Source organism: Berghia stephanieae, chromosome 5, assembly GCF_034508935.2.
Source record: "Berghia stephanieae isolate SIO BIC M18660-M18661 chromosome 5, UCSD_Bste_1.3, whole genome shotgun sequence".
Classification (NCBI taxonomy): Eukaryota; Metazoa; Mollusca; class Gastropoda; order Nudibranchia; family Aeolidiidae; genus Berghia; species Berghia stephanieae.
In genome coordinates this window covers 70,569,910-70,596,177 of record NC_088364.1, presented here as the reverse complement: position 1 = coordinate 70,596,177, position 26,268 = coordinate 70,569,910, and the positions used below count along the sequence as shown (strand labels likewise).

The following is a 26,268-nucleotide window of genomic DNA, read 5'->3' as shown; positions in this document are numbered from 1 at the left end:
TTCGAGCTTTAAGCAGCAACATTTTCATCAACAAACTAAAATTATTAGATTATGGCAAAATTTATTATTTATTGAAAAGAATGAATATTATATAGTTTCTGAAGGTGAAGCATGAAAAATTATAATTCCATATTTCTGTATATTTTAACTTAAAATTCACCTTTTGGGGTCTAGTTCACTCCGACATAAACCCAATTGAGGTGGTGGGCCACATATATAATACTTATATTATATGATAATGTTTCTTTTTTGTTGTCTTCAGAAAATGTGGAATACTGTACCGTAGTCTGATATACCATGCTTTGCTTCTTTTTGTCACCACAGATAATTATTTAAAAATTAAATATTACCATACATTCGTTTTTAATTTGTGATTATAATCATATTATCAGTACTACTAGATTCTTCACACCCCTCACAACCATGGTATTTTTCATATATTGTTTTGTGTTATTTTTAGACTTTTTTGTGACAATATCCTCCAAAAACAAAGAAGTAAAAATATTATGTAAAAGATAACAGTCTTTATTCGTTGGTTTGGTATTATCCCTCTTCTCTGGGTGGGATCTTCTGACCTCCCATTGTGGGAAGGAGGCCACTTACACTGCGTCTTCTATTCTCTGTATCTGTTTTTCCTTTCCATGTTGCTCTCTGTCTTTGCTCTGGATTGAGATTGCTCAGTTTATTTCCTGGTGCGGGCGGGGATCCTTAGCTGGGAGGGAGACAGTCAAATGTATAGTACTTATTTTTTTTGGAGAAATGATAATTTTTTCCTTGCAAATCATCTTTTGTTACAGTTATGTTCTATTATCATTAATAGCTTTGAATAATGTACATTGTATTTTGTAAACATTTGAGTGTATCCTTTATAGAAGGATCCTTTGTTTGTGCCTGGATTGGACTTTTAGATAATGTCAAAATAGGCACATTGGTGGATTGATCATGGAATCTGGGTGGGGTTCCTGGCCTCCCATGGTGGGCAGAGAGGTACTTACTGCGTCTTCTATCCCCCTATATCTGTTTTCCAACTTTCTTTCTGTCTTTGTCTTGGAATGAGATTACTTGGTTTTGTCCTGGCCCTGGCCGGATACCCTGGCTGAAAGGGAAACAGTCAAATGTATAGTCATAGTTTTGGGAGATGATATTTTTTTCCTTGTAAATCATCTCTCTGTTATGTATTATTATATTTGTTGTTTTGAATTTATAATGTAAGCATTTGAGTGTATTCCTCTTAGTGGGCACCTGTGTTCGTATCTGGATGAGACTTTTAGGTGATCTCAAACTAAGTACATTGACGATATGCTCTTGGATTCTACACCAATTCCTTATTTGTACCATTCCTCTTTGTCTTACTTTTTCTTGGGTGCTTTAAATGTAATTCTATAACTTTTTACTAATCCACATTTTCCCTTTTAACTGGCGCTGATATGACCTAAATGTGTTGCAAGCGCTGTAAAACTCTTAAAAACAACAAAAACATTACTTACTCTTGGGTGCTTTAATTGTAATTCTATAACTTTTTACCATCCCATTTTCTATCTTTTTACTGGCGCTGATATGACCTTAATGTGTTGCAAGCGCCGTAAAACCCTTAAAAACAACAAAACGATCATGGAATCATCTGTTCCCTCTTTAAACCAGCCCCCTTTGTCTTCCCTTTTCTTCAGTGCTTTCGCCTAAATATCTACACCTTTCCTTTATCATTTTCCTCTTACTGGTGCTGAAATGACCTAACCGTGTCGCAATCACCGTAAACTCCGTAAAAACAAACAAACAACAATCTCCCTCTTCTATTTTCCACTCACCTTTTTGACCCTGAAACTCAGAAATGGACAAATAAAGTTAAAGTTCATCTTATCCCAGGGGTCCCGATAGCTCAATTGTTAGAGCACTCACTTCACAATCAAAAGGGACCAAGATCGATCCCGGGTGCAGTCAAGATTTTTTTTCTGACAGCAGTGATTGGGTAGCTGGGTCTGTTAGATCTGGTGAAAAGTACTTTGCGATAGACTAGCGACCTATCCAAAAGGGTAGCAAGCAATTGCTATTGTCTGTTTCACTCTATAGAAACCGGGATAAACTCTGGCTCCATGGGCCTAATGGCTCTGAAGGACTTTCTGTTATCCCCTTTTCCATTCCTTTCCGTCCTTAATCTATTTACCAAGTTAATCCAATATGAATTGCCCTTAATTTGAAAGAATGTTCCAATTCCCATGAAATTTTGGAAACTTACTTTTGTACTTTTATTTTTCTACATGGTCACAAGCTAAAATGGTGCATTTCTCCCATCTCATAAAGTCAAAAGGTAACACTTAGTTCTAGTTCAAGTCTTAAGTTTCAAAAGACAATGTTACCTCCCTCACTGCAAATAATTACATATCGATGGTTACCGGATCAAACCTCTGAAGTTCAGATTTTCATGATCTATAGAGATACAAAGCTCGTATGTAGACTTCAGAGTTTTGATCTGCTGATCGTGAAAATTGAGATTTCACAGGTTTGATCCGCTGACCATTGATATCTATCTTTTAACATTTTTCATTCATTAATTATGGTGTTTTCTGCATGAGAAAAAAAAAACAGATTGAAATAACTTGGGAGTCTTCGATGCCTATTATAACAGGATAAAGATATTCCATTTGTGTATTTGAACTCAGATTTTGGCAGAAGTTCATTGTTAATCCCAAAGAATTAGATGTAAAAGAGATACAATTTACAAAAAAAAATTTGAACATGTAAAAAGTAAGTCTGGGATACAAGTATTTTTCCTTTGAGGGGTAGTTGGTTTGGAGTTTTGTGCTTTCAGAATATCCCGAGTTTTTTTTAACTCACTCAATCCTTGAGATTTTTGCTTCTTTTTAAAATTGGGAAAACATGTATTGAAAATGAGCATGTACATAGATAGTTTTATTCGACTACCATTAGCATGCAAAAATTAGCTTTGATACTACGCCTGTAGTTTGTCTCAGAAAAATGTAATAAATAGGCATGGGACAAGGACAGCTGTACCAAAGGTAAAAGCAACAAGGGTAAAATACGGATATAATCGGTGATAGGGTTGAGTGAGTTAACAACACAGTACTAGTTGGATTCTAACATGCTCTTGTGAGAAGCCAGAAAGTGTGCTGAAATCCAATGTTGATGGGAGCTAATGACTTCTTGTATTGTATTTAGAGTTAATTATTTTACTTTAGAAGTGTAGGGTGACAACAAATCTGGATCAATGAGGGATTCTGATATTGGAGTGTCAAGATTATATTCGTGGGCCTGGTGCTTCAACTGTAATCCACTTCTCCTGTTGGTGCGTTGGGGAATTGGCAATTCAGAATGGTGGGCAGGTAGGGGCTCAGTAAAGAAATATGGATGAAGAAGAGCCTGTCGAGAAAGATAAATATATGATATTAAACCCAGAAGGCAAACAATATAATTATCTAATCGTTCCAACAATTTTATGCCATACTTCTTCTACATCAGCAAATCATTGATAAATTGGCCAGGAAATCAAACTCAATTCTCAAGGTCTTTGATCTCTTTAAAGGTCTCTAAAAATCAATTGACAGGAGAGTAAGCACAAAACACCTACAAGCACCTACAACGAACATGCTTGAAACGAATTGATGAAAACAATAATTGAATGCCTGTGCCAAATTCCCCCATCCCTCTACCCCCTTCCCTGTTACATTACATCAAATATGAGAGAAAAAGCATTTTTTTTTGTCAGGGATTGTTGATCGGCTATGTGGTCTTGTGGTATGACACTTGCCTTTAGATAGGAGGGTCTTGGATTCAAGTCCCTCTCTTTACTCACATTCTCTCACTGTACTCAGGTGTAAAATGAGGTACCTGTGTGTTGACAGCGTTTGTCTCTGTCAGAAAAAAGTGCAATTTGCCTATCAGGCAACATGTCTCATCCTACATGTTAAGTGTTGCTGTTGGATAGGGACCCACTGTAAAGCGCTTGGGGCCCTTTAAGTGGATATTTCACATTATAAAAGCTTAAGATTTTTGTTTGTTTTCTTAATTTTTTACATCCTTGCTTAACTACAAAGTAAATCAGACTCTGCCTAATGTTGGATCTCATGAGTATTCTCTTAATTTGTGTCTTCGACGGTTTATAAAGTCTAATTTTTTTCCCTCCTATGATACAGAACCAAAGTAACCAAACATCTATCAAAAATGTGTCTTAGTTTACCTTTTTGGCTGAAATGCGTTTCTTACTGGGGTAGACCAAGAACTCTTTTAGAAGATTTAAGGCTTCAAATGATGCGTCAGGTACAATTTCTTCTAGAGGGATTGGGGGATTCTCTGGGAACGAAATTTTGTGGTAGTCTGGAAGATCTAGCTTGGACATGCCCTGGAATGAATTGTAAAATCATTTTATGGTTTATGTGTTTGTGTGTATGTATGTGTGTGTGCGTCTGCGTGGGAAAGGGATACGCAAAATTTAACACCTACTCGTTAGCCATCAAGGATTACGTATTCATTTCCTGAGCAGTCAATTGGGTATTTAAAAAAAAAAAAAATGACAAATAATCTACTTGCGATAAATTTGAAAACCTCATTGTTGGAATCAGCTTGAAAAGTGGAGAAAAATTGTCTTTGTCTCATAAAAATCGGTCTAGAAATAACCTTTTTTGTAATAGATTTGATTTTGAAAACAGCTTTCTCAAATTTTATAATTTTATGATAATTTTCTTATTTTCCGGTCGATGTTCTTGATTTATATATCGTTTTTCACTTCTCAATGAGACGAACGCACTGATGTAACTCGATTGATTCAAGAGTTTAAAACACAGATTTCGTGTTTTGATTGTGAGTCCAGCCTTACTAAGAATTCACGAGCGTTGAGATATGACGTAACTATACATACAAGACCTCGTTCTCCACGCCATAGTAGGGCTTCCATTCATCGCTTTCGGTCAACCATGGTCTTTGAAGTTACACAACATATCCCGCCTGTGATGCCTGTACATAAATCAAGGGCTGAGCTGACTCATGTTGACAAGCGAGCTATCAAAAGAGCAATCGTTGATTGGTCAAAAACTCAGGATTTCATATAAGGACATAAGTTCTTGAAAGCGATACCCACCCACCTGTCAGTGGACAGAACTGATATGATGAAATTAGGGCTCCATAAAATGTTATATCATGGTAGGCTCCACCCTCTATTTCTATTCTGGCGTAGATGTAGACGGCGATAGCATTTCCGATATCATAATGACTAGTGGGCAAAGGGTTAAAGCTTCCAAACAATCCCAATCGTCGTCTATCTCTAATGGGCCCCGTTAGAGCCCTGACGCGCAAACTCAGAAATATCAATAGGTGTACGACCAATAAGGAACCTCCCCTTTAGGGGAGGCAACCAAGAACTGACTCTCAGACTTGCCAAAAATGCAGCACAAAAAATGTAAAATATTGGTCAAAAGCATGTCAAATGCCACAACCCAGATTTTCATGAATGAAAAACATCTAGAAGCAAAAGAGGCAGCGCCTTCAAATACTGGGAGCCACTCTTACTACAGATGGAAGATTAACATTTAAGAATTAGAATAGCAAAGGCAACTTCATCAATGGTCAAACTAAATCAAACTTGAAATTAAAGCTATTCAAATCCATAATTTTATCAACGATTTTATATGGCTGCAAAAGCAGGACACTGTCAACAGAGTCCACGAAGAGACTACAGAAAAAACTCCTCGGTATTTCTTGGAAAGACTACAAGATTAATATGCGCTTGATGAAATAAGAACACTGGCAGGTCCACAAGAGCCCCTAAACGTTCCATCATCAAAGAGAAAGCTCTCACGGTTTGGTCACGTGACGCAACATAACTTAATGGCCAAAACAATATCATAGAGCACACTGGAGGGAAGGAGAAAAAGAGGTTGATGAAACAAGAACTTGGACGACAACATTAAAGAAGGGGCAAGGATGGATAGTACCACTCTCACAAAGATGAATGGCGCCAAACAGCTGCAGGAACAGTTCTCATGTCTCCTCTATGAAGAACACCAGGTGACTGAGGTGTAGTGAGCTGTATTTGGCACTTTTAGAATAAAAAAACAAACAAAAAAAAACATAAAAAACATTCTTGTCTTCTCTAAAACGTGAAAAAAAGGGAAGATTAAAATTATATCGTCAAAATCAATATTATGACAAAAATATAAAACAAATAATGTGAAAAAAAAAATCACAAACCTTTGAAATCCTTTTTATTGTAAGGCATTTAAAGGGCACTGCGTTCAATAATTTGCTGAAAATAGCAATTTTGGTATTATCATTTTTTTTTAGACCTGCTTTAACGATAAGCTCAATTCCGATTACTCTTTATAATCGTTGTTCAGGTCAACTATGTTCAGATTTTGATGTGAAAAACAAGCAGACAGTCTTGGCATCTTTCACTCTCAGTAGATTTCCTGAAGATTTAAAATAATGATCTCTCCTCGGTCACTATATATTGCCCATTCGCCTCTGATATATTTGGAACATGCACATGAAAAGTAATTTAACCCTCGACTCCATAATACTTACAGGCCAGTTCTTTTCATTCGGAGTCCCAAGAACTCGTATGACAAGACAAAGCTGTTCAATATCGGTCTCTCCCTTTAAAAGATAAGAATACATTAGGATGGTGATAAAGTCCAATTTATTTTCCATTATTAAAAATAATTTGTCATTTAAATAAAACAAAAGGAATTCGAAATGTTCATCTTACTTCCTGGTTAAGGATAAATGTAAATAAAAAAGAAACATAATCAATTATCATGTTCTCAAACATTGAATTTAAAATAAAAATATTGATGGATAAAAAAACCCCCCAAACTATTTCAATATTCTAAAATACATCAAACACAGTAAATCTTTACTTACAAAATGAATTTAAAATTAAAAAAAAAAAAAAGAAATAAAACCATGTAAAAAACAAAAGAGAATTAGAAAACTTACAGGAAATATAGGTGAATTATTCAACAGTTCACCAAATATGCATCCTACAGCCCTGGAGAAAAAAAAAGAGATTTCAAATATCACTCAGTGGGGTTATGATCAGACTCTTCTTTTTTTTTCAATTACAAGCACACACCAATAGAACAAAAAATGAGAGTTAATAAATGATGAAGCTAATTAAAGCATATGCATGTATTGCTATTCAATTGATACAATCTACGAGCCAAGCTTGACCCGTGATATCATATAATAATACCTGATGTGCTTAACATAAGTACATAACACAGTATATGTCAACATCTTCAATGTTCATTAAGTTGTACAATCAAAGCCAGTGATCATCTTAGTGTGAATGAGTAATGTGGTAGGTAATTAACACTATCGAGCAGATTGCCCAACACAACCCCTCCCCGACCCTTTCATTTGTGCAATTCTTTAATTCTTCCCCTTTCATCGTATCATTGAAACATATTGAGTTGACTTTAAGCAGAATCTCTGCTATAAGCCGTTGACGTCATCAGAAAGCTATTAACAATAATAAAAGAAGAAAAATGGTGTCAGGTGGTGACGTCAAGCAAATTTACTTTGTGTTATTTGCTCAGTGCAGTTTTGGGCAAAACTAGCTATAGTAACCACAAATCATCTCAGATCATCTGCTATATTGTTTCAAAATGGTGTATCTGTAACTCTAATTGATATTGCGAAAATGCGAAATTTGCAGAATAAGCACCAAATCTGTAGCATGAAACCTATTTGTGGTCCATTGCCTAAACGCATTATTATGTTGGGGATCATTTTGGAGTTAGAAATTGGATTTGAAATTAAAATCGTGAAACTGTAGCCAATTTGATCTTTTTTATTAAGGAGAATGAATATAAAATATAGTCTCTTAAAGTATGAAAAATTACAACTCCAAGGTTCAGATTTGGCATCTAGGTCAATCAATAATATACCAGATTGATGGTAGGTCTCATTTCACAGAGCTCAAGCTCAAAAGCAACAAAATATTACTTTCGCTGTATGGAAACAATAAGAAAGAAACTTAAACACCATAAATTCATTCTACTCACCATAAGTCAACACCTTCATCATATTTCCTTGCACCATAAAGAAGCTCTGGTGCTCTGTACCACCTATAAATATTCATTTATGAAATTACAAAAAAGAGTAAGGCAATTAAATCACCATAATAAGTTGCATGTACATATAATAAATTCAAAACGTTAGTGACTGTGATCATGTACGTGGAGAATGGAGGCATATTGACATTAAAAAAAAAATAATGAAATGATTCATTTTTTTTTAAGACAAGAAAAAAAAGGCTTCAGTGAAGGATAGTCAGAATGGTAGATTTAAAAAAAGGAGAAATTAAGGGTGGAAAAGAGAAGAGATAATATAAAGAAAACGTAAATTAATATAATATTAAAAAAAAAAAAAAAAACTTATCATCTACAAGCACAGACCTTTTTTTCAACTCAATTACCATTGGTTTGTGTGTATGCGGAGAAGTTTCCGTATATGGGCTTGAGTATGCAGGTGTATGTGTGTACGCATGTCAGTGCGTATGCTAGTTTATTTAGTCTGATTGTTAAGCGCCATAGAGCACTTGTCAGTGGATTGATGGGCACTATATAAGTAGCCTACATTATATTATTATTTATGGTAGTAAAGATTCACATATTCGACTACAACTTGATATCCAGTGATAGCAATATTTTCATGATGATATTTATTCTGTTATCAAGATTTACCAAACATTAAAAAATTTTAATATAATTTTGGCCAGTTTGATGTAGTTAACCTTTACACCTCACTTCAAATTTTGACGTCACTGACTACTAAATTAACTAACTGGTTGATAACTGTAAGTTCTAATTCATGTCATAGACACCCTACTATGCATCTCCGTTAATATTCTGTACAATTTGGATCCTTGGATTGGAAAAAAAAATTAATGAACCATTGAGGGCCTACGTCTTTTTTGTATAGTGCCAGATGTATTAATATTATAATTGTTTACTATAACATAAATAATATAATATTTCGATTGAGAAGTGAGTTGCCAATTTAGTGTATTTCAATTCAAACTATACTATTGGAAATAAGTTTTGAATTTTGATTGATTTGATCATCTAAGGCAGTGATGGAATGTTTCTCTACGACTTTGTAGCGTTTAATTTTCTCAGCCACGGGGTTCAAGATCAAGATTCAGTCGAGGACCTTGGCTAAGCTTGTTAACTATACTAATCCATACTCGTGTTAAAAATTAAAATTGAGCTTTATATAGCGCAATATCCACTAAATGTGCTCAAAGCGCTTTAATGTTCTGTGCACTTTACAACATTTATCACAGCTCATTCAGAATTTTAAATATGTGCACAATATTTTTGAACAAAGATATTACTGTTTTGATACCAGGAGGGAATCCAAATGATATGACCATTACTGACGGATCGGAAAAAAATTTGGACATAAAAGACATAAAATTAAGGTCAAACTTTGACTCAAAGCCAGCCATACGTGTTTACACTACAATATACTGAAACTTATTAGACCTACATAGATTAATACAAAATCAACTTAGAACTGTGAATATATAAAAATAAATCTTAATTTTTAAAATCTATTTTACCTTGTAGCCACTTGATGACTGTATTGTCTGTCTCCTTTGTTTTGAAAAACACGAGCAAGCCCAAAGTCTGCAATCTTTAAATGGCCAGTAGAGCTGATCAAAAGATTTGCAGGTTTCAAATCCTGGCAAACAGATTAAAAAATGGAAGAGGAGAGAAAGAAAAAATGAAAAATTAAATAACGATCAAAACCTGTTTTGTATTTCTTGAGAATGACTTATCATTTTTTATGAAGCTAAATGTTCATTCTAATTCGATCCAAGGTTGGAATTGCTTAAGGATTGGAAAAAAAACCCACCAAAACTAACAATAAATAAAAACTGCGTAATATGACAATATGATAGAGATAAATGGACTGTACTAAACAGCCATGCATCATGGGAAACCTTGGATATTCTTGAATATCAATTGTTATGAGTAGTGACTATGGGACTCAAAATAGCTTATCCTTTGATCTACCCCTTAGGATTATTTAAAAAACAATGGTGACTACATATCATGATCTCACTTTGTCTTCTTAGCCCAACTTGAGGCAATAACCCTTTCAAGTAACATGATTTTTCCCATTCTTTTAATAATAAGTCTATTATACAATAATTTATCTAATAATTTGTTCTTTTTCACCTTACCTTATCAAATTATGTCTATTGTTCATTTCAAAAAGCCATTTCAAAAACTTCCAAATTATTATTATTTTTTATCTTTTTGCTATAATTCACCGAGAACAAGCCAGAGCAGTGTGCTACTGACCAATTTCACTTGCAACAAAGACCTTATGACTTAAAAAAGACAAAGGCTGGCAACTTAAAAGTTTACTATAAAAAATGTTTAAAAAACAAAAAACAAAACAAAACAAAAAAAACAAAAACTAAATATATCTTGCAAATGAAATCAACAATAGACAAACAAAGGTGTGAAAAATCTCATGAAAAGTGGTCTGTTTGAATATGTTTGTTGGTGTTATATGAATGATTTTATTGAAAACATTGAGATAAGGTACAGTCCACTCCGGATAATTGCAACTCGGTTAATTGCAATATTTCCCAAGAAACGGAAGTATTTCTTTTAAAAACTCAATGGTTAATTGCAACAAACTTTGGTTAGTCGCAATAAATTTTCATCCTCAAAAAGTGGAAAATTCAAGAGATCCATCAAACAAAACATGATTAAATTTCACCATGGATGTAGTCATGACAGGTTGAAGAATCGAGAGTGAGCGGGATTCGATGCTACACTTGTGTGTCACCACTCTATTAGATACAAGAGAAGGTAAAACTTTGCATTATGGGTTTGTGACGTCATCTGTGGCCATTAAATAGGAGACAGGGGGGCTGGGCATAGTCTTGACAACAGGTAGACAATGACAGTTGTAAAGCGGGACTGAGCGATACTCTTTGTTTTGGGATTGACCTCTGCATTGTGACTAACGAGTTTGGTGAGAGCTTACTGTCTCTCTTCACGGCTAATCTCTTTGACTCTTACAAATGTTGAAAGTTAATCCAATCCAAATAAGATGTCGACTTTCATCAAAGTTGCGATAGAACTGGTCGAACATAGTTAGTTATTGGAGAAAGAAGAGGGATATTAATATTATTAGGGAAGTGTTTTTAACGGTAAAAATTCTGTAATAATAATAATAATAATAATAATAATAATAATAATAATAATAATAATAATAATAATGATAATAATAATAATAATAATAATAATAATAATAATAATAATAATAATAATAATAATAATAATAATAATAATGATAATAATAATAGTAACAAAAACAACAACAATAATAACGAAAATACAAAATTACCCTGTGCATTATATTGTTCTCATGACAAAAAGCGATGCCTTTCAACAGCATCAACATGTACGATTTAACTTGAGCTTCTGTCAATGGTTTTTCAACCTTTCGAATGACTTCTGACAGATCTGATAACATGAAGTCAAAGACAAACACAATGACCGATCCATGAGGGAACACCTCTCTCAATTTTACAACCTGAAAGTATAAATGATTCATGTGCAAGACTTTAAAACCAATTTCTTCACAATGATGTTGCATATAGAATTAATAATTAAAGAACAACAAAAATGTATAAAACAAAAGAATGTTATCAATTTTATGATGAGAAATTAGTAATAAAATGTTCATATTGATAACGAAAAAAGAAGAACCTGGAAAAAAAAATTAGATGGAACCCCCCCCCCACAAAAGAAAAAAAAAAAATAACAAAAACAAAACAAAGAAAACAAAAAAAATCCCAAACAAAACAACAACCCAAGAACAATGTAAACAATTTCCCTCTTAATTTTGTTTTTAAAGTCAAGCAAAATTTTCATAACACAAACAAACTTACATAAGGGTGATCTTCTATCTCTTGGAGAGCTTTTATTTCTCTGGAAAGAAAAATGTAAAATATAAGATATTTGTCCCTTTATAGGATGGTCTCGTTTTCATCTCAGAACATTCAACGTTTGGTGATGATGATTACGATGATGAAAATGATGGTAGCGATGATGATGTACATACATACATATATACATACATACATACATACATACATACATACATACATACATACATACATACATACATTTAAACATATTTACATACATGCATACATACAAAGATAGATAGATAGATAGATAGATAGATAGATAGATAGATAGATAGATAGATAGATAGATAGATAAATAGATAGATACATACATACATACATACATACATACATAAACATACATACATAAAAACATACATACATATGGATGTACGTACATACATACATGTGTGTGTGCAGCATGCATACATACATACATACATACATACATACATACATACATACATACATACATACATACATACATACATACATACATATCTACCTCAATGCTGTATTAGGTATCCCTTCCTCTGGATTCCTCAATGGAACCTTTTTTAAAGCTACAACTTCTCCACTCTGGAATTTAAAATATACATTATATTATATTAAACGAAACCCAGACCTCATTAAGAAAAAGGTTTACTAATTATGAAAAAAAGACCCCTCCCCCCAAAAAAGAAAAAAACCCCAAAGAAATCCCAGAAAATCTAAATGTAAATGGAGGTAAAAAATGAGTTATTCTACACAATCTTTTTTATTGGAGAGATCCTTATCATTGTGCGGCTATATGGTCTTATAGTATGACACTCGCTTTCAGATCAGAAGATCCTGGGTTCGAGCCTCTCTCTGCGCATAGTTGAGTCCTTGGAAAAGGCTCTTAACTCACATTCTCTCACTGTACTCAGGGGTAAAATGAGCACCTGGCCGTCAACAACGTTGTCTCGGTCAGAAAAAAATTGTAATATCGCCCGCCTAACAGGCGTCATGTCTCGTCCTAGTGTTGCTGTTGGCCAGGGACCCCCTATAAAGTGCTTTGAGCATGTTTGATGGATATTGCGCTATATAAAAAGCTCAATTTTTTTAAAGCTCATAAACAGTGATTAAGCAAAACTGGGATATTTAAAACTTAATTTCCAGCAGAAATTATTACAATTAATGTTTAATAATATAACATGTCCAAAAGAAATAAAGCATTCATAACTTAATAACATGCTGGTCTCACTTCACTGTTGACCCGATTGTAATATAATATGTATACATTTCTTGCCTTCTTATCTGTGAAATATCAATATTGCTGCTTGTACTTCGACCTGCAACTTGACATTTGTGACAAAGAGTATTACGTCGAGATGAACTAACTGCTGGAAATTGAATGTGATAGCCATGATCGGACAGGAACCATGAGTCTTGGATGGCAACTTGTCTAGGAGAGGAAAACTCAGAGATAAAACCGCCGCTGCCTGTGGACAAGTCTTGGATGACTAAAGGCTAAGAAAGCAAATCCCAACAGAAAAGCAGGCCGAAGTCAGAGTTACTGGGCCAAAAGGCATAAATAACCTGGACAGGCATAACTGCCGAACCCATGAGGGGAATGAAGAAAAAGAAGAAGAAGATATCGCTACAAATATGAGACTTTGGGTTGATTTCGATTCATTACGATGGAGAATAAATAATTTTTTTTTTACATTGCAAAAAACTCAAATTTTGTATTTCAAAGCAATTTATTTCAAAAGTGCTCATAGAGGTCCGATTCATTCCGACATAACACCTTTATGAGATGGTGGGTCACACATCATCTCTTTGACCAAGGACAAAGTTAAATGAGATTTTGTATCTACAAAATGTGCTCAACATATGTGGTCAATAAGAGTTCCCAAGCCAACAGCAACACTCTGTGTTTTGTTTGCTTTCAGGGAATTGATGGCGCAATTAAATCATTTCAGCGCCAGTAAAAAAGAAGATGGTAAAGGAAAAGTTGTAGATCTTAAATTAATAGCGACCAGAAGATTCCATAATCAACTCATCAATGTGCCTATTTTGACATAACCTATAAGTCCTACCAAGGCCCCGGCAAAGGATCAAGCTAAGAAGAATACACTCAAATGTTTACAAACTACAATATATTAAAAACTTATCACCAAAAAAGTACATAATAATAGAGAGCTGATTTACAGGGGAAAAATACCACCTCTCAAAAAAGTACTTTATACACTTGGTTATCTCCCTCCCAGCTAAGGATCCCCACCAGGGCCAGAAAAAAGCAACCTTAATCCAGATCTATACTATCTATCTTAATTAGACTAAAGCAATGTCTATAGACTATAGATAGAATGATAGATAGTCTATAAATACTCTAGATAATAACAAAACATACACTACCTCAATGTGTTTGGCTTTCAAAACAATGCCGTGGGCACCCTCTCCGATTCTCCCAAGAATGTTATACTGCTCCATGTTACAGAATGAGAAATCGATATTGACAAAATGAGATATAGATACAAAGGACCAGCCAAGTCAGAATCTCTGGTAAACTCTCTCACTCTCAAACTTCAAATGTCCACTCTCTATCTACGTTGAATTAGAAATCAGAAAGTTTCTCTTCGATTATTTTCACATACTTGATTTTGAAATTTCGACTGAATTATGTAAACAATGACAAAAGTAATTGGACTGACGCATACGCTGAAACCATGCATGTCGCATTCTTACAATGAAATGTCATAAAATTTTACAATCACTGGAATTCACACTGATCGCTTGATTACGTTTGGCAACGGAATTTAAGGGAAGGAATACACAGGAATTAAAAAAAAAAATAAAAGAGTAGCCTCCCGTGAAGTACTCGTATGAGATTGCAATACTCGTCCATGTCATAATATTTTGAATTATTATTTCATCTACAATTTATCCGGCGTATCGTCTTACATACATCTTGCTATTAAACATATGCATGCATGATTAGAATGTTATGGAATAAGAATTTAAGAAAAAGAGCGTTTCTGTCAGCATCTATTTATGCACCTCGCCCTCTTTGTTGCTCCGTAAAGATTTTATTCAGAATCGAGTACATGTTTGTGTTGTCACTTATCACTGACAGTCGCGGCCAGTTTGATTTCTTAGAACAAAAATTAGGAACATCTACTGAATTCCTATAAAGTTGCTTTCTATGAAAATGACAATGAATGGAAAGACAATAATCAACGATGTGAACCTTTGTTTGGAGTCAGAAAGACTAAAAACTTTTGGTGATTGGCCAAACGATCCTGAATGGTTTTGTACTCCCCAAAAGGTAGAGATATTGTGATTGATTGTGTGTGAATAAGAACGACAGAATGTGAAATTGAAATCTCCCACTCCCACCCTACTCCTACTCTCTGTCACTGTCCCTACTTTGTAGGCCAGGCACTTTGCAAGATTCTGCTCTGGTTGTATTGAATTATTAAGTGGCCAGAAGGCTGTCGTTATTCACAGACGCGTCTGTGTTTAATCAAGGATCCTTTATAATAAAGTTTATTAATCAAAGGTGTTTAACCCGTATCGCTGTGATTATCCCCAGACACCTGTCTGGGGATAATGAAAATTCATTATTCCCAGACACATATTTGAAACTCCGATCTTTTAAACAATTATCCACATTCCAGAATATGGAATGTTTCCAACTGCACATAGAAATAAGGATCAGGATAGTAAAAAAAAAACATAAAATTAACCAACATTAAATATGTTGTTACCACAGAACACAATATGCGTCAACTTCAAAGTGGGTGTCATGGCCGAATGGTTTAGTCGTCTGCCCTGGAATTTTTACGGTTCAAATCCTGGTTCTGCCACTTTTTTTTTTTTTTTTTTAAAATTCCGTCTTCTTTTTACAGAACGTTGCAAGGGATAAATGTCCCATCCATCCTCCCCCCACCTTGTGAACTTTCACCCATGGCTTTCACTATCGAGGAATAAGATTACACAGAGACAGTAACTATTGTTAGCTTTGTGTCATCTAACAGTGCAGAAAAAATTGAGTGGAATTGTTGGTGTAGAACCATGTGCTGTGCATTTTATGATCCTTCCTGAATGAAAACCTGTCTACTATATACAGTAACATTACTTTAAACTGAAAGAAGCTAAACCGAAAAATACCTTAAACCGCAAAGAATTTAATAAATTGTACTAGTTTCTTCATTATCTTTGTACTAATTCTTACGATGAACCTTCTAAGAAGGACTTTCTTTAAACTGAAACAACTTGAGAGCACCTTCCCTTTTTCTCTCTCTATTTTTCTTCAAAAATTCGGGAAGGTCGCCACACATAATAATGCCCGGCGATATTAAAACAAAGAGCGTAAGTATAAGATGTGGGTGGGGGTAGGCAAACACTTCAATCACTGCACTTAGGTTTTGTCAACACCACTATCGCAGACTGGAAAAGGAAGACAACGGGTGAATGGCAGGCGAAAATGAGGAAAAAGGGGGAGTTGGGGTGTAGAATCACGCAAGCGAGATGTTCTCGCTTGTGTGTTGATGCTTTGGAACTGACTGGATTTTCAACACGACAATGAGGGTGGTGGTACACAACTTACCATTGACATGCCATTTCATTTCCACTTTGATTGAATGTGTGTGTGAGAGAGAGGGAGGGGGGGTTCTATGTAATAAGGCCTTTGAACCTAATGGCTTTTCAACAAAAGAGGGGTGTGTAGTAGACAGCTTAGCATTGACACGCCTTTTCATTTCACTTCACCTCTGAGTAGCTGCACATCATTCCTTATCAATTATCGCACAAGAACTTTCGATCTTATTTTAGCTTTACATTTTACTAAAAGATGTCTAAAAGAAAGCACTGTGCTTACATGTTGGAGTTTAAAATCAAAATACTATGTGAAGTCTATGAAAAAAAAAAGTTGATCAAGACAGAGATATGTAAAAAACACGGCATCCCGAACTCAACTCTTTCAACAATTTTGAATTGAAAACGAAAACCCCCAAAAATATTTTTAAAACACACAAAAAAAAAAAAAAATAAATAAATAAATTAAATTAAAAAATAATAATTTTTAAAATGGTTACGAAGACGACATTTATTCAACAACTACATTTAAGGGGAAACCCATGGTACGATTAAATGAGCAAATTCCTTAAATAGTTACTACCCTTGAAAAATATCGCAAAACAGAAACTTGCTTTAAACCAAAATGTCTTTAAACCGAAATGGTTTAGAAGGTCCCCAAAATTTCGGTTTAAAGTAATTCTACTGTATTATACAGAATTTTTTTTTTCAGTGTCCATTTGGTTCCTGCACAGGTTGGGCTTCTTCTTTCCCCCTCATTTGCATAATTGTTAATTTTTTGTTTTTATTTTTGCAGTTGGCAAGTGCTGGCTTCTGTTTCAATCCCAGTGACGATTGCTTGGACAATGTTTGCTGTGCGTTTTGTTCCAAAGAGTTGGATGGATGGGAGCCAGATGATGACCCTCTGTAAGTTTTGCTATGGATAATGTATTTTATTCTCATAGCGCTATGGTCCATGACACCTTTAAACACTACCATTATCATCGGGAGGTGGCTTAAGAATGCTCAATGTTGAAGCTTGCATGGGTTTAGACTGGACATTATCCAAATATTTTCCATGAGTTGAATTTGATGAGTTATTTTCTTTTGTTGGTCTGTCATTATCACCCAAGACCATGTGACGTTTCTGCCTTATTTATATTGTTTCCCATTGTTGTATTTTGTTACAGGTTTTTTCCTTTGACTCTGATTGGTTTATTTATTTTTAATCTAGATTTATTTTTAGAATTCGCCATTGTAGAAATGGAATATATATGTGTTTAACAAAATTTTATTTCACAGTTTCACAGTTATATTTCTTTTTCAATAATTTTCAATCTCCAGGTCAGAACACAAAAGACACTCCTCGAAATGTCCCTTTTTGAAACTGAAGAAGCCATTTGAAGATCAGACATTGGAAGAATGTAGTAAATTTTTGAACAAAGTGTATGTTTTCCTTAGTGTAAGTAGCCATTTCACATTCATCTCTGATAAATTTGAAGTTGACTTTTGAGGTTATTTCATCAAGCATTAGGAAATTGATTTACCTCTTGAAATTTTTATAAATTTTTGTCACATCTACATGTAGATAACCTTTGTGGTAGATATGAATCGTGCAATGTATTTGTTTTGTTATTTCAATGGATAGCAACTGATAGGAGGAGAAGTAGAAAACTAAGATTGAGATGTCTTATTTTGTGTTGTTTAATTAGGCAGTTTAGCGAGAGCGCGAGCCGCCGGCTGAATCGGCGATCAGCCACCCATTGAGTTTTGGTGACCGGCCATGGAAGCGACCTGCGGGAGTGGTCGGAAACAAATGCAATTTTTGTTTCGTTTTTCGGATCGTACTTCCACTTCAGATACATCTTTTTGAAGAGGAGAAGCTAAACTACGAAACAGTCTTTTTCTGAAGTCGATCGGATCACTATAACTCGAGTTATTTTCTTTTGAAATCAATGCAATTTTTAAAGCTTAAGAACATAAAAACCCGTTGGGCGACATTATTTAAACTTCGGAGACATAAAATTCAACTATTAAATATTTGAATGACACAAGATATGTAAGAATTAAACTTGACGCACGACTTGTTTAACTCTCCGCAAAAAAAACACGATTTTAGACTTACCGCTCAACTGAGCCGGCATTCAGTATTCAGTGGCTGTGACATCACGCTTCAAGCTGACGTTTGGACCCACGGTCGCTGCTGATTAAACACCACGCTCTACCTCCTTTATTGGCTTATTATTGATATTAACTTTTTGTTTTCATAATGTTTTTTCATATAATGTTTTTTCATGTAAGAGCATTTTATTCTTTTATTTTCATTCTTATTTGTTTATTGAAGTTAAAGTACGAAAAAAAAAAATAATGGTTGCCATGGGAGTCGAACTTCCGCCATCTTTGTTTACGATTGAAACTAGTCTGTGTGGCCCCCATGGTAAATATTGAATAAATATCTGTACTGGAGTCCTAAAAGTGAAGAGCTGAGCTAAGACCCCCCCCCCCCCTATCCACACACACACCCTCCCATCATCACCTTTGGTTTATTTGTTTTGGATTTTTTTTTTAATGGGGAAGATGGGTGGGGGGGGGGGGGGGGGGGGGGGGGGCGGTCATGTCGGTAAATTTTAACTTTCAATAGCCACTTTTGGTCCACCAGTCAGTCATTTAAAACGTTTTAACGTTCGGTTTGTTTACAGTTCTTTTGAGAGTCCCATTTATTTTATTTAAAAAAAAAAAAAAATTAAAACGGATTTATCTACAGTTTGTTTAATTATAGTGTGTTGACTTCCTTCAAGCCCTCACTTTTCATACTTAGGCAACAAGGAATTGATCCAATATATATCTGTTTCACTCCAAAATATTATTCCTTTTCATATTTTGCTTCATTTAACTTTGTTTTGATTCAGATGAATACTTTCAAATGTTTAAAGGATGTCAAGGAGAAGCTTGCTGCTATTGCTGAGTCTCAAGGTCAAACTCTCACGTACTCAGTAGTAGTTCATAAGTTATGCCTATTCATGACCACCAAAGGAAGAAAGAAGACAATAAAAGCAAAATCCAGTTTATAATGAAAGAATAGAATTCTACCTATATTTTGATTTATAATTCATCAAAATCCGTCCATTTTTGACGAAGTTACGTCTTCATAGGCAGTTGTTATTACTTGTGTTGTCATTAACTCGTCACAACTTTGCAATGGTAAAATTGGCCGTTTTGAACCCCGAAAAATATTCATTTAAAAATTCATAACTCTTGAACCAATTGAGATATCTCAAAAGTTTAAAAAGCATTGGAATAAGCACAGCAAGCTGCTTCTGTTAATACCAATTTAAAGAAGTTCTTTATAATTTGAAATTTTCACTAAACTGCCTAGTTTAATCATTTTGTGGTTAATTTATTAATCTGTAAAATTAACTATAACAACTACAATTTTTTTCTCCTAATAACACTACAAATTTTAGAATTTCAACTAGGCAGGTCTGCATAAATTATAAATTTTATAGGTTTCACAAAATTCAATGAGGGCTTCCTCATTATTATTTCTGTGACCCCTTGAAAATTTTCCAAGGCATATTTCTTTCTCCTTTCTTTTTCCAACGTTCACATTGAAGGCCTCCGCTGGTCATAAAATTGGTCTACTAATAGATAGCTGTAGAATTTTTTATGTTAGTGTTTATGTTGGTGCATAGACGTTTATTAAGGTGTTTATGTTTATATCTTGTTCTTTGTTTCCGGGACTCTCCTGTGACCCCTGTTTTGATTGGACTAACTGAACATTTACAGTAATGGGCCCATGGAGCCTTTTGCAAATACAAGCCATTGCAGATTGCAGATCCTGTTTCGAATTATTAAATCCAAGTTGAATTACACAAATCCTGTCACTTAACTCCATCTATATACAGTGCACTCTGGATACGTCAATGTTGCTTAAGTTGTTTTTTTTTTCTTGGTCCCCCTCCCTTCTTCCTCTAAAACATTAGTAAAAAAAAAACAAACACTCCATATAAGTCTGTCCTTATCACTCATAACCACAATAAAACCACAAATAAACAAGTATTTCCATTGGTTAAAAAAGCTACAGTAAGAATTTTTATTGGTTAAGAATATCCGCGAACGATTGGTGCACATCGATGTGACGTAGGTGCTTTGCCTGACGTCCGTGCTCAATGTACATAAGCAGTATCGAATAGTTTTGATTTATCCATCTCACAATTTTACATCCTTGCAACTTCAAGTCAAGATTTATTTTTTTTTCTTATCCCGGGCCATCCTATCTAATGACCTTCTTAATAAGTATCAATTTTATCAAGAATTCAAATAGTCTACAACTGCAACGGCAAACAGAAGGTTGACAACCCTATCGCGGAAAAGAAAGATCGAGCTGATCGATGCAGTTGAAAAGTCTGGCATGTGACAGAAAATCATTGCAAAGGAAATTGGCATACTAGCCAATTCAGTCTCGACGATTTACGAGAAGCGTTACCACTACAGAGACCTCTACTTCTCTGGTCAATTTGATGGTTCACAGAAAGGACAAGTGTCTTAACAAATTCTCATGTACTTTACTCACATGATGCTGCTCTTTATATCTTTACAGGATCTGGCATTCAACAAGTATACCAAGGAGTTTAAAGACAATGCATCACAAGCTAGGGAGAACATAGAAACATTCTTTTTGGAGAGATACATTGGATGTGGAGAAAATGAAACATGAAAGATGCGATTAGTTATAATGTAGAATCAGTGTCAAAGATTTTTTGTTTTTTTGGTTCGAATTTTTTTTACATTTGTAATAATATTTAATAATGTTGTTTTACTCTGTCATGTTTCATTTTTATTTTTTAATATTACAGACCGGTTAAGTCAGTTTTACCTGAATGAGATGCTAATTGTGCGGCTTTGTGGTCATGTAGTATGACACTCGCTTTCAGATCAGAAGGTCCTGGGTTAGAGTCTCGCTCGGCACATATTAGAGTCCTTGGAAAAGGCTCTTTACTCTCATTCTGTCACCGTCCTCATGTGTAAATTGAGTACCTGGTGGTTAACAGCGTTGTCTCTGTCCGAAAAAATTGTAATATCGCCTAACAGGCATCATTTCTCATTCTACATGTTGCTGTTGGTCAGGGACCTTTGTAAAGCGCTTTGAGCATGTTTAGTTGATATTGCGCAATATACAGCTCACATTTTTATTTTTAGAACATTTTAAAACCAATGTAAATATTTTTAATTGCTCTGTTCAAGTTGATTAAATGATAATATCATTAATTATTGAGATAAAATTTAAATGGTCTGAAAATTAAAACTTGAGTAAAGTGAGTATGATTTAGTATCATTTTGCTTTTCCTTTTAATGTTTAAACTGTTTTGTCAATTTTTATGTTGATTTTTATGATTCAAGTATTTTGGGAATTTTATGGTAGTCCAGAATAAACTACAGTTCTCGCTGGATTCTAGCATGCTCTCGGAAGAAGCCAAAAAGCATGATGAAATCAGATTCTCATGGGAGGTAACAACTTGTTATTATATTATAAAATTCTGTCTTCCACCCCCTTCATGCCGTATTAGTAATACCTTATAATAATAATAAGTTCCTCCCAAAAAAAAAGGAAATTTGTGTACAGACGAACGAAAATAGTCTTTTCTATAGAAGACCTCTCTGGTAAATCAAAAATGTGTATTGCCTGAAGTGATACGGAAAAAAATAATTACAGTATGGGAAATCTGGGTGGGGATCCTGACCTCCCATAGCGGGCAGGTAGGTACATACTTTGTCTTCTATCCCCTTATATCTGTTTTCCAACATGCTTTCTGTCTTTGTCTTGGAATGAGATTACTTGGTTTTTTTCCTGGCCCTGGTCGGAGTCCTGGCTGGAAGGGAAACAGTCAAATGCATAGTTATTGTTTTGGGAGATGATATTTTTTCCTTGTAAATCATCTCTCTGTTATTTATTATTATATGTTATTTTTAATGTATAAGGTCAGCATTTGAGTGTGTTCCTCTTTGTTGGATTTTGTTCTTGTCCGGATGAGACTGAAAAGTGATCTCAAACTAAGTATATTGGTGGTATGCTCTTGGAATCTACATCTGATCCCTATTTGTTCCCAGTTCACCTTTGTCTTACTTTCTCTTCAGTGCTTTAATTGTAATTCTAGAACTTTTTACTACCTCATTTTCTTCCTTTTTACTGGCGCTGATATAACCTAAATGTGTTGCAAGCGCCGTAAAACCCTTAAAAACAAACAGTATGGGAAATAACCTTTCATTTATTCAATGTGGATCTTCTTATTGGATTATGTTCCTTGTGTCATGCTAAACTGAATTTGTCTGACACTGTTTAGGATAGAAATGTGTGACAGATCAGCGATTTTATGACAAAGGTTCAAAATGCGGGAAATTTGGCATCTCTGGCTTATGATTCTCTATAAAAACTTGGAAAATTTGCCATTAATAAACCAAATTCTCATTTTGCTTCTCCATAGTGTCAAGGACCTGATGCTTTACTTAAACATATATCCACTGAGATGTGACAGGGGGTTTCAAAAGATTTCGAGTTGTTTTTTGTTTGTGTTTTGCCTGTGTGTGTGAATTTTATAGAATAAAACAATATGTTTAAAAAATGTATTGTTAAACTGTACTGTAAATAATTCAGGAAGTTAAAATTTTAACATTGCCTTATTTCATTTTCATTCAGAGTTGAGGATCTGAGTTGGTGACAATGACAAAATTCATTTAAGGCTCTAATCTAGCTACACTGCAGTCTGCTTAATATAAACTCCCGGGGACCAGAAAAACAGTTTATCTGATCCAGAACTCGAGGGGGGCAACCCTTCAGCAACACAAACATTTGTTTAAACTATTTGTTACCCCCCTTTAATAAATACATATCCCCAGAAAGGCGGGCCAGCTTCCTATTACTTTGACTATGAATCTTGGCTAAACTAAGAGTGATTTTAGTTTTGATTTGTCATTAGTCATCATTTACAACACCCACATGTTCATGTGAGCGTGTGCATCATTTCTGGTATGGCAGTTTTTTGCATCACTTACGACCGCAAAATATCACTGATTTGCATAGCGGCCGCAAAATCTGCAATTTTTTGCAAATTTTCGAGATTTTGCAAAGAAAAAGACAAAAAATATAAAAAAACCCAATGTAATAATTAAAAAGAAAACATTTTTTCTTTTCTTTTAATTTGATAGCTCATGTAGAACATGAAAGATAATGAAGAGTAGTTTCTTTTTTACTATCCCATTTCCTTCCATGTTACTGGAACTTAAAATATGACCTTACATTTCTTTGCAAGCACCTTGAAATCCTGAAAAAAAAACAACAAATACCTTTCTCTTTCATGTACTAATTATGGGTTTTTGGGAAAATTAATCGCAGATGTTTGCAAATATTTCAGTTTTTAGCTTGCAAAATTTTGGATTTTTTTGGGTTTTTTTTTTTTTTTTTTTGAAAAAAACCGCCATGTCAGTCATTTATCGACATACCTATCTACATTGAATCTTTGCACACACTACACACTCGAATAATATAGCCTGTATTGTTTCTTGATTGTGACAAGTGAATTTATTGCGCAAAGATAGGGGATGGAGGTGGAGGGATAATTAAGAGTCAAGAGACTCTGTTTCTCCCAATGGTACAGATTCAGGTTGATGAGTTTAGTTAGTTATCCGGACTAGATCATGGACGGAGTTTATCTTAAACATTAAAAATAATTTTATCATTTAGAATTAGAGCAGGAATATTGGGGACAAGCCTCAGAGTTTATTTTAATAGATAATTTATCCTAATGTAGTTTATCTTAAGTAGACTATAGTATACTGCAGGAAAAGCAGAGAAGTCTAGCTCTTTGCCAAGATCGTGACACAGCTTTAAAGAAGGCAATTGCTATAGTTAAATAAAACGTTTAACTTGAAAAATGGCTACAGCCGTTATATAATTGAGAAAAACTATATTAGTGTTTGTATTAAAATATCCCGCTTGTGGCCGATATAATTTTAACGTTTAATATGAAGGTATGTCCCTGTAGAAAAATAAATTTATAAATGAATAGAGAAAAAAAAATGAAAATACTGGAGTTTTTATTTTATTTACCTTTGCTGTTGTTTAAATTCAGTTTGTACTGGAATTACTTGTTTATCAAAGCTAGATAAAACCGGGTGGGGACCTTTGATCTCCCACAGTGGGCAGGACGTCACTTACTATGTCTTTTATCCTCTTTTGTACGTTTTCCCCGAGTTGCTTTCTGTCTTTGTCTTGGAATGGTATCCTTTGGTTTTGTCCTGGCCCTTAGCTTAGATGGAAACAGTCAAATGTTTGTATTAGTATTAGCTTTGGGAGATGTTTTTTGTTCCTTATGTTAGTTGTATGTTTTCTCTTTTGGAAATATTCTGTAAAGATTTGAGTGTATTCCTCTTACTCCAAGTGGGATCTTGTGCTGATGTCTGGATGAGACTTTCAGCTTATCTCAAACCAAGTATACAGTGTGCTCTTGGAATTGGCATCTGTTCCCTATTTGAACCAGTCTCCTTAATCTTTATTTTACTTGGGTACCTTTGTAATTCAATATTTTTTTCACTATCCCATTTTCTTTCATTTTACTGGCACTGAAATGACCTAAATGTGTTGCAGCCATAAGGTTTACAAAATTAGATAAGACTGCTGAATTCACAAAGTTAAAAGGGTTCCTCTTGTTGGATGGGGGTGAGGAATTTTAGGTGTGTAAATCTCTTCTCTCCCCATATTATATGCACCCATGCATTTAAATATTTTACTTCTCTATGAAATGGGTGAAGTTCAGCTTACTCAGATTGGGAGAATGTTTCCCCCGACCAATTCAGCCAATACCCTTGCTTTCTCTTCTTTCTATCCCGCTGTTTCGATCAACTGCCCCTACCTTTAAAATAATAGCACTCTTTACAACTCTTGGTCTTGATCCTGAGTTATGTGGTCACAGCAAAGCTGCCTTTGTACTGCGTTTTTTATACTTGATAGCTTTCCAATGGACAAAGACAGATCCCTTCTCAACCGTTTCATTTACCCTCCATCCAGACAAAACTAACTTGCATCCTCCATAAATGAAAAAAGAGCATTTATTTAGAGCAATATCTGATAACAAAGAAGTTTAAAAGGGGTCCCTGGCCAACAGCAACGCTCAACATGTAGGATGAGACATGATGCCTGTTACTGTTAGGTGATATTTTTTTTTTTGGACAGAGACAATGCTATTAATGGCCATTTTACACCAGAGTTTAGTGAAAGAATGTGAGAAAAGGGCCTTATCCAAGGACTCGACTATGAGCCACCCAGAACAGGACTCAAACCCAGAACCTTTCAGTCCGAAGGCTAGTGTCATACCTATAGACTTAGACCACATAGAAAACTGGATAAATAGTGGTCACCTGCATTATCCAAAAAAGTTTAAAGCTCTCACCTCATCAAAGTTTGTACATTCTTACTGGGGGAGTGGAATCTTTTATTATGATTGAGTTATTCGCCCCTAAAACCAAATAGACTAGATGATTATTTGCATTTGCAGCTATCTGCTGAGAAAAGATTGAAAAGTCGGAAAATTAAAAAGGGAGAAAATAAATTTAGAAGAAAAAAGTACAATATGGAAAGCAGCATGGGCAGAGAACGGTCTGGACTAAGCAGGTCATCTCACTTGACAAGGAAAATAAGTTGACAATGCTTCCAACGCCCAAATCCAAAAAGTAAGGATAATTGCCAGGGGGATCAGGGCTACTGGTCTAATAATGCTTTG

General features: G+C 34.7%; 2 protein-coding genes across 3 annotated transcripts; one reads left to right on the top strand and one right to left on the bottom strand.

Moving 5' to 3' along the window:
- Positions 1-541: 541 nt before the first annotated feature.
- On the bottom strand, positions 542-14,731 carry LOC144973538 (cyclin-dependent kinase 20-like). Of its 2 annotated transcripts, none has more exons than XM_078916079.1 (11): positions 14,336-14,731; positions 12,459-12,532; positions 11,933-11,972; positions 11,386-11,574; positions 9,578-9,699; positions 8,016-8,078; positions 6,946-6,997; positions 6,532-6,603; positions 4,193-4,354; positions 3,190-3,375; positions 542-712 (listed from the first exon to the last, which is right to left on the bottom strand). In XM_078916079.1, exons 1-11 carry the CDS (start codon positions 14,408-14,410, stop codon positions 683-685), a joined length of 1,065 nt encoding a protein of 354 aa, XP_078772205.1. In that variant the 5' UTR covers positions 14,411-14,731; the 3' UTR covers positions 542-682. The 2 variants fall into 2 exon arrangements, with proteins under 2 accessions (XP_078772205.1, XP_078772204.1); XM_078916078.1 differs by lacking the exon at positions 542-712 and adding an exon at positions 918-1,096.
- Positions 14,732-15,038: 307 nt separating this feature from the next.
- On the top strand, positions 15,039-21,254 carry LOC144973539 (baculoviral IAP repeat-containing protein 5-like). The gene is made up of 4 exons (XM_078916080.1): positions 15,039-15,245; positions 17,313-17,422; positions 17,840-17,957; positions 21,096-21,254. Exons 1-4 carry the CDS (start codon positions 15,123-15,125, stop codon positions 21,210-21,212), a joined length of 468 nt encoding a protein of 155 aa, XP_078772206.1. The 5' UTR covers positions 15,039-15,122; the 3' UTR covers positions 21,213-21,254.
- The last annotated feature ends 5,014 nt before the right edge of the window (positions 21,255-26,268 follow it).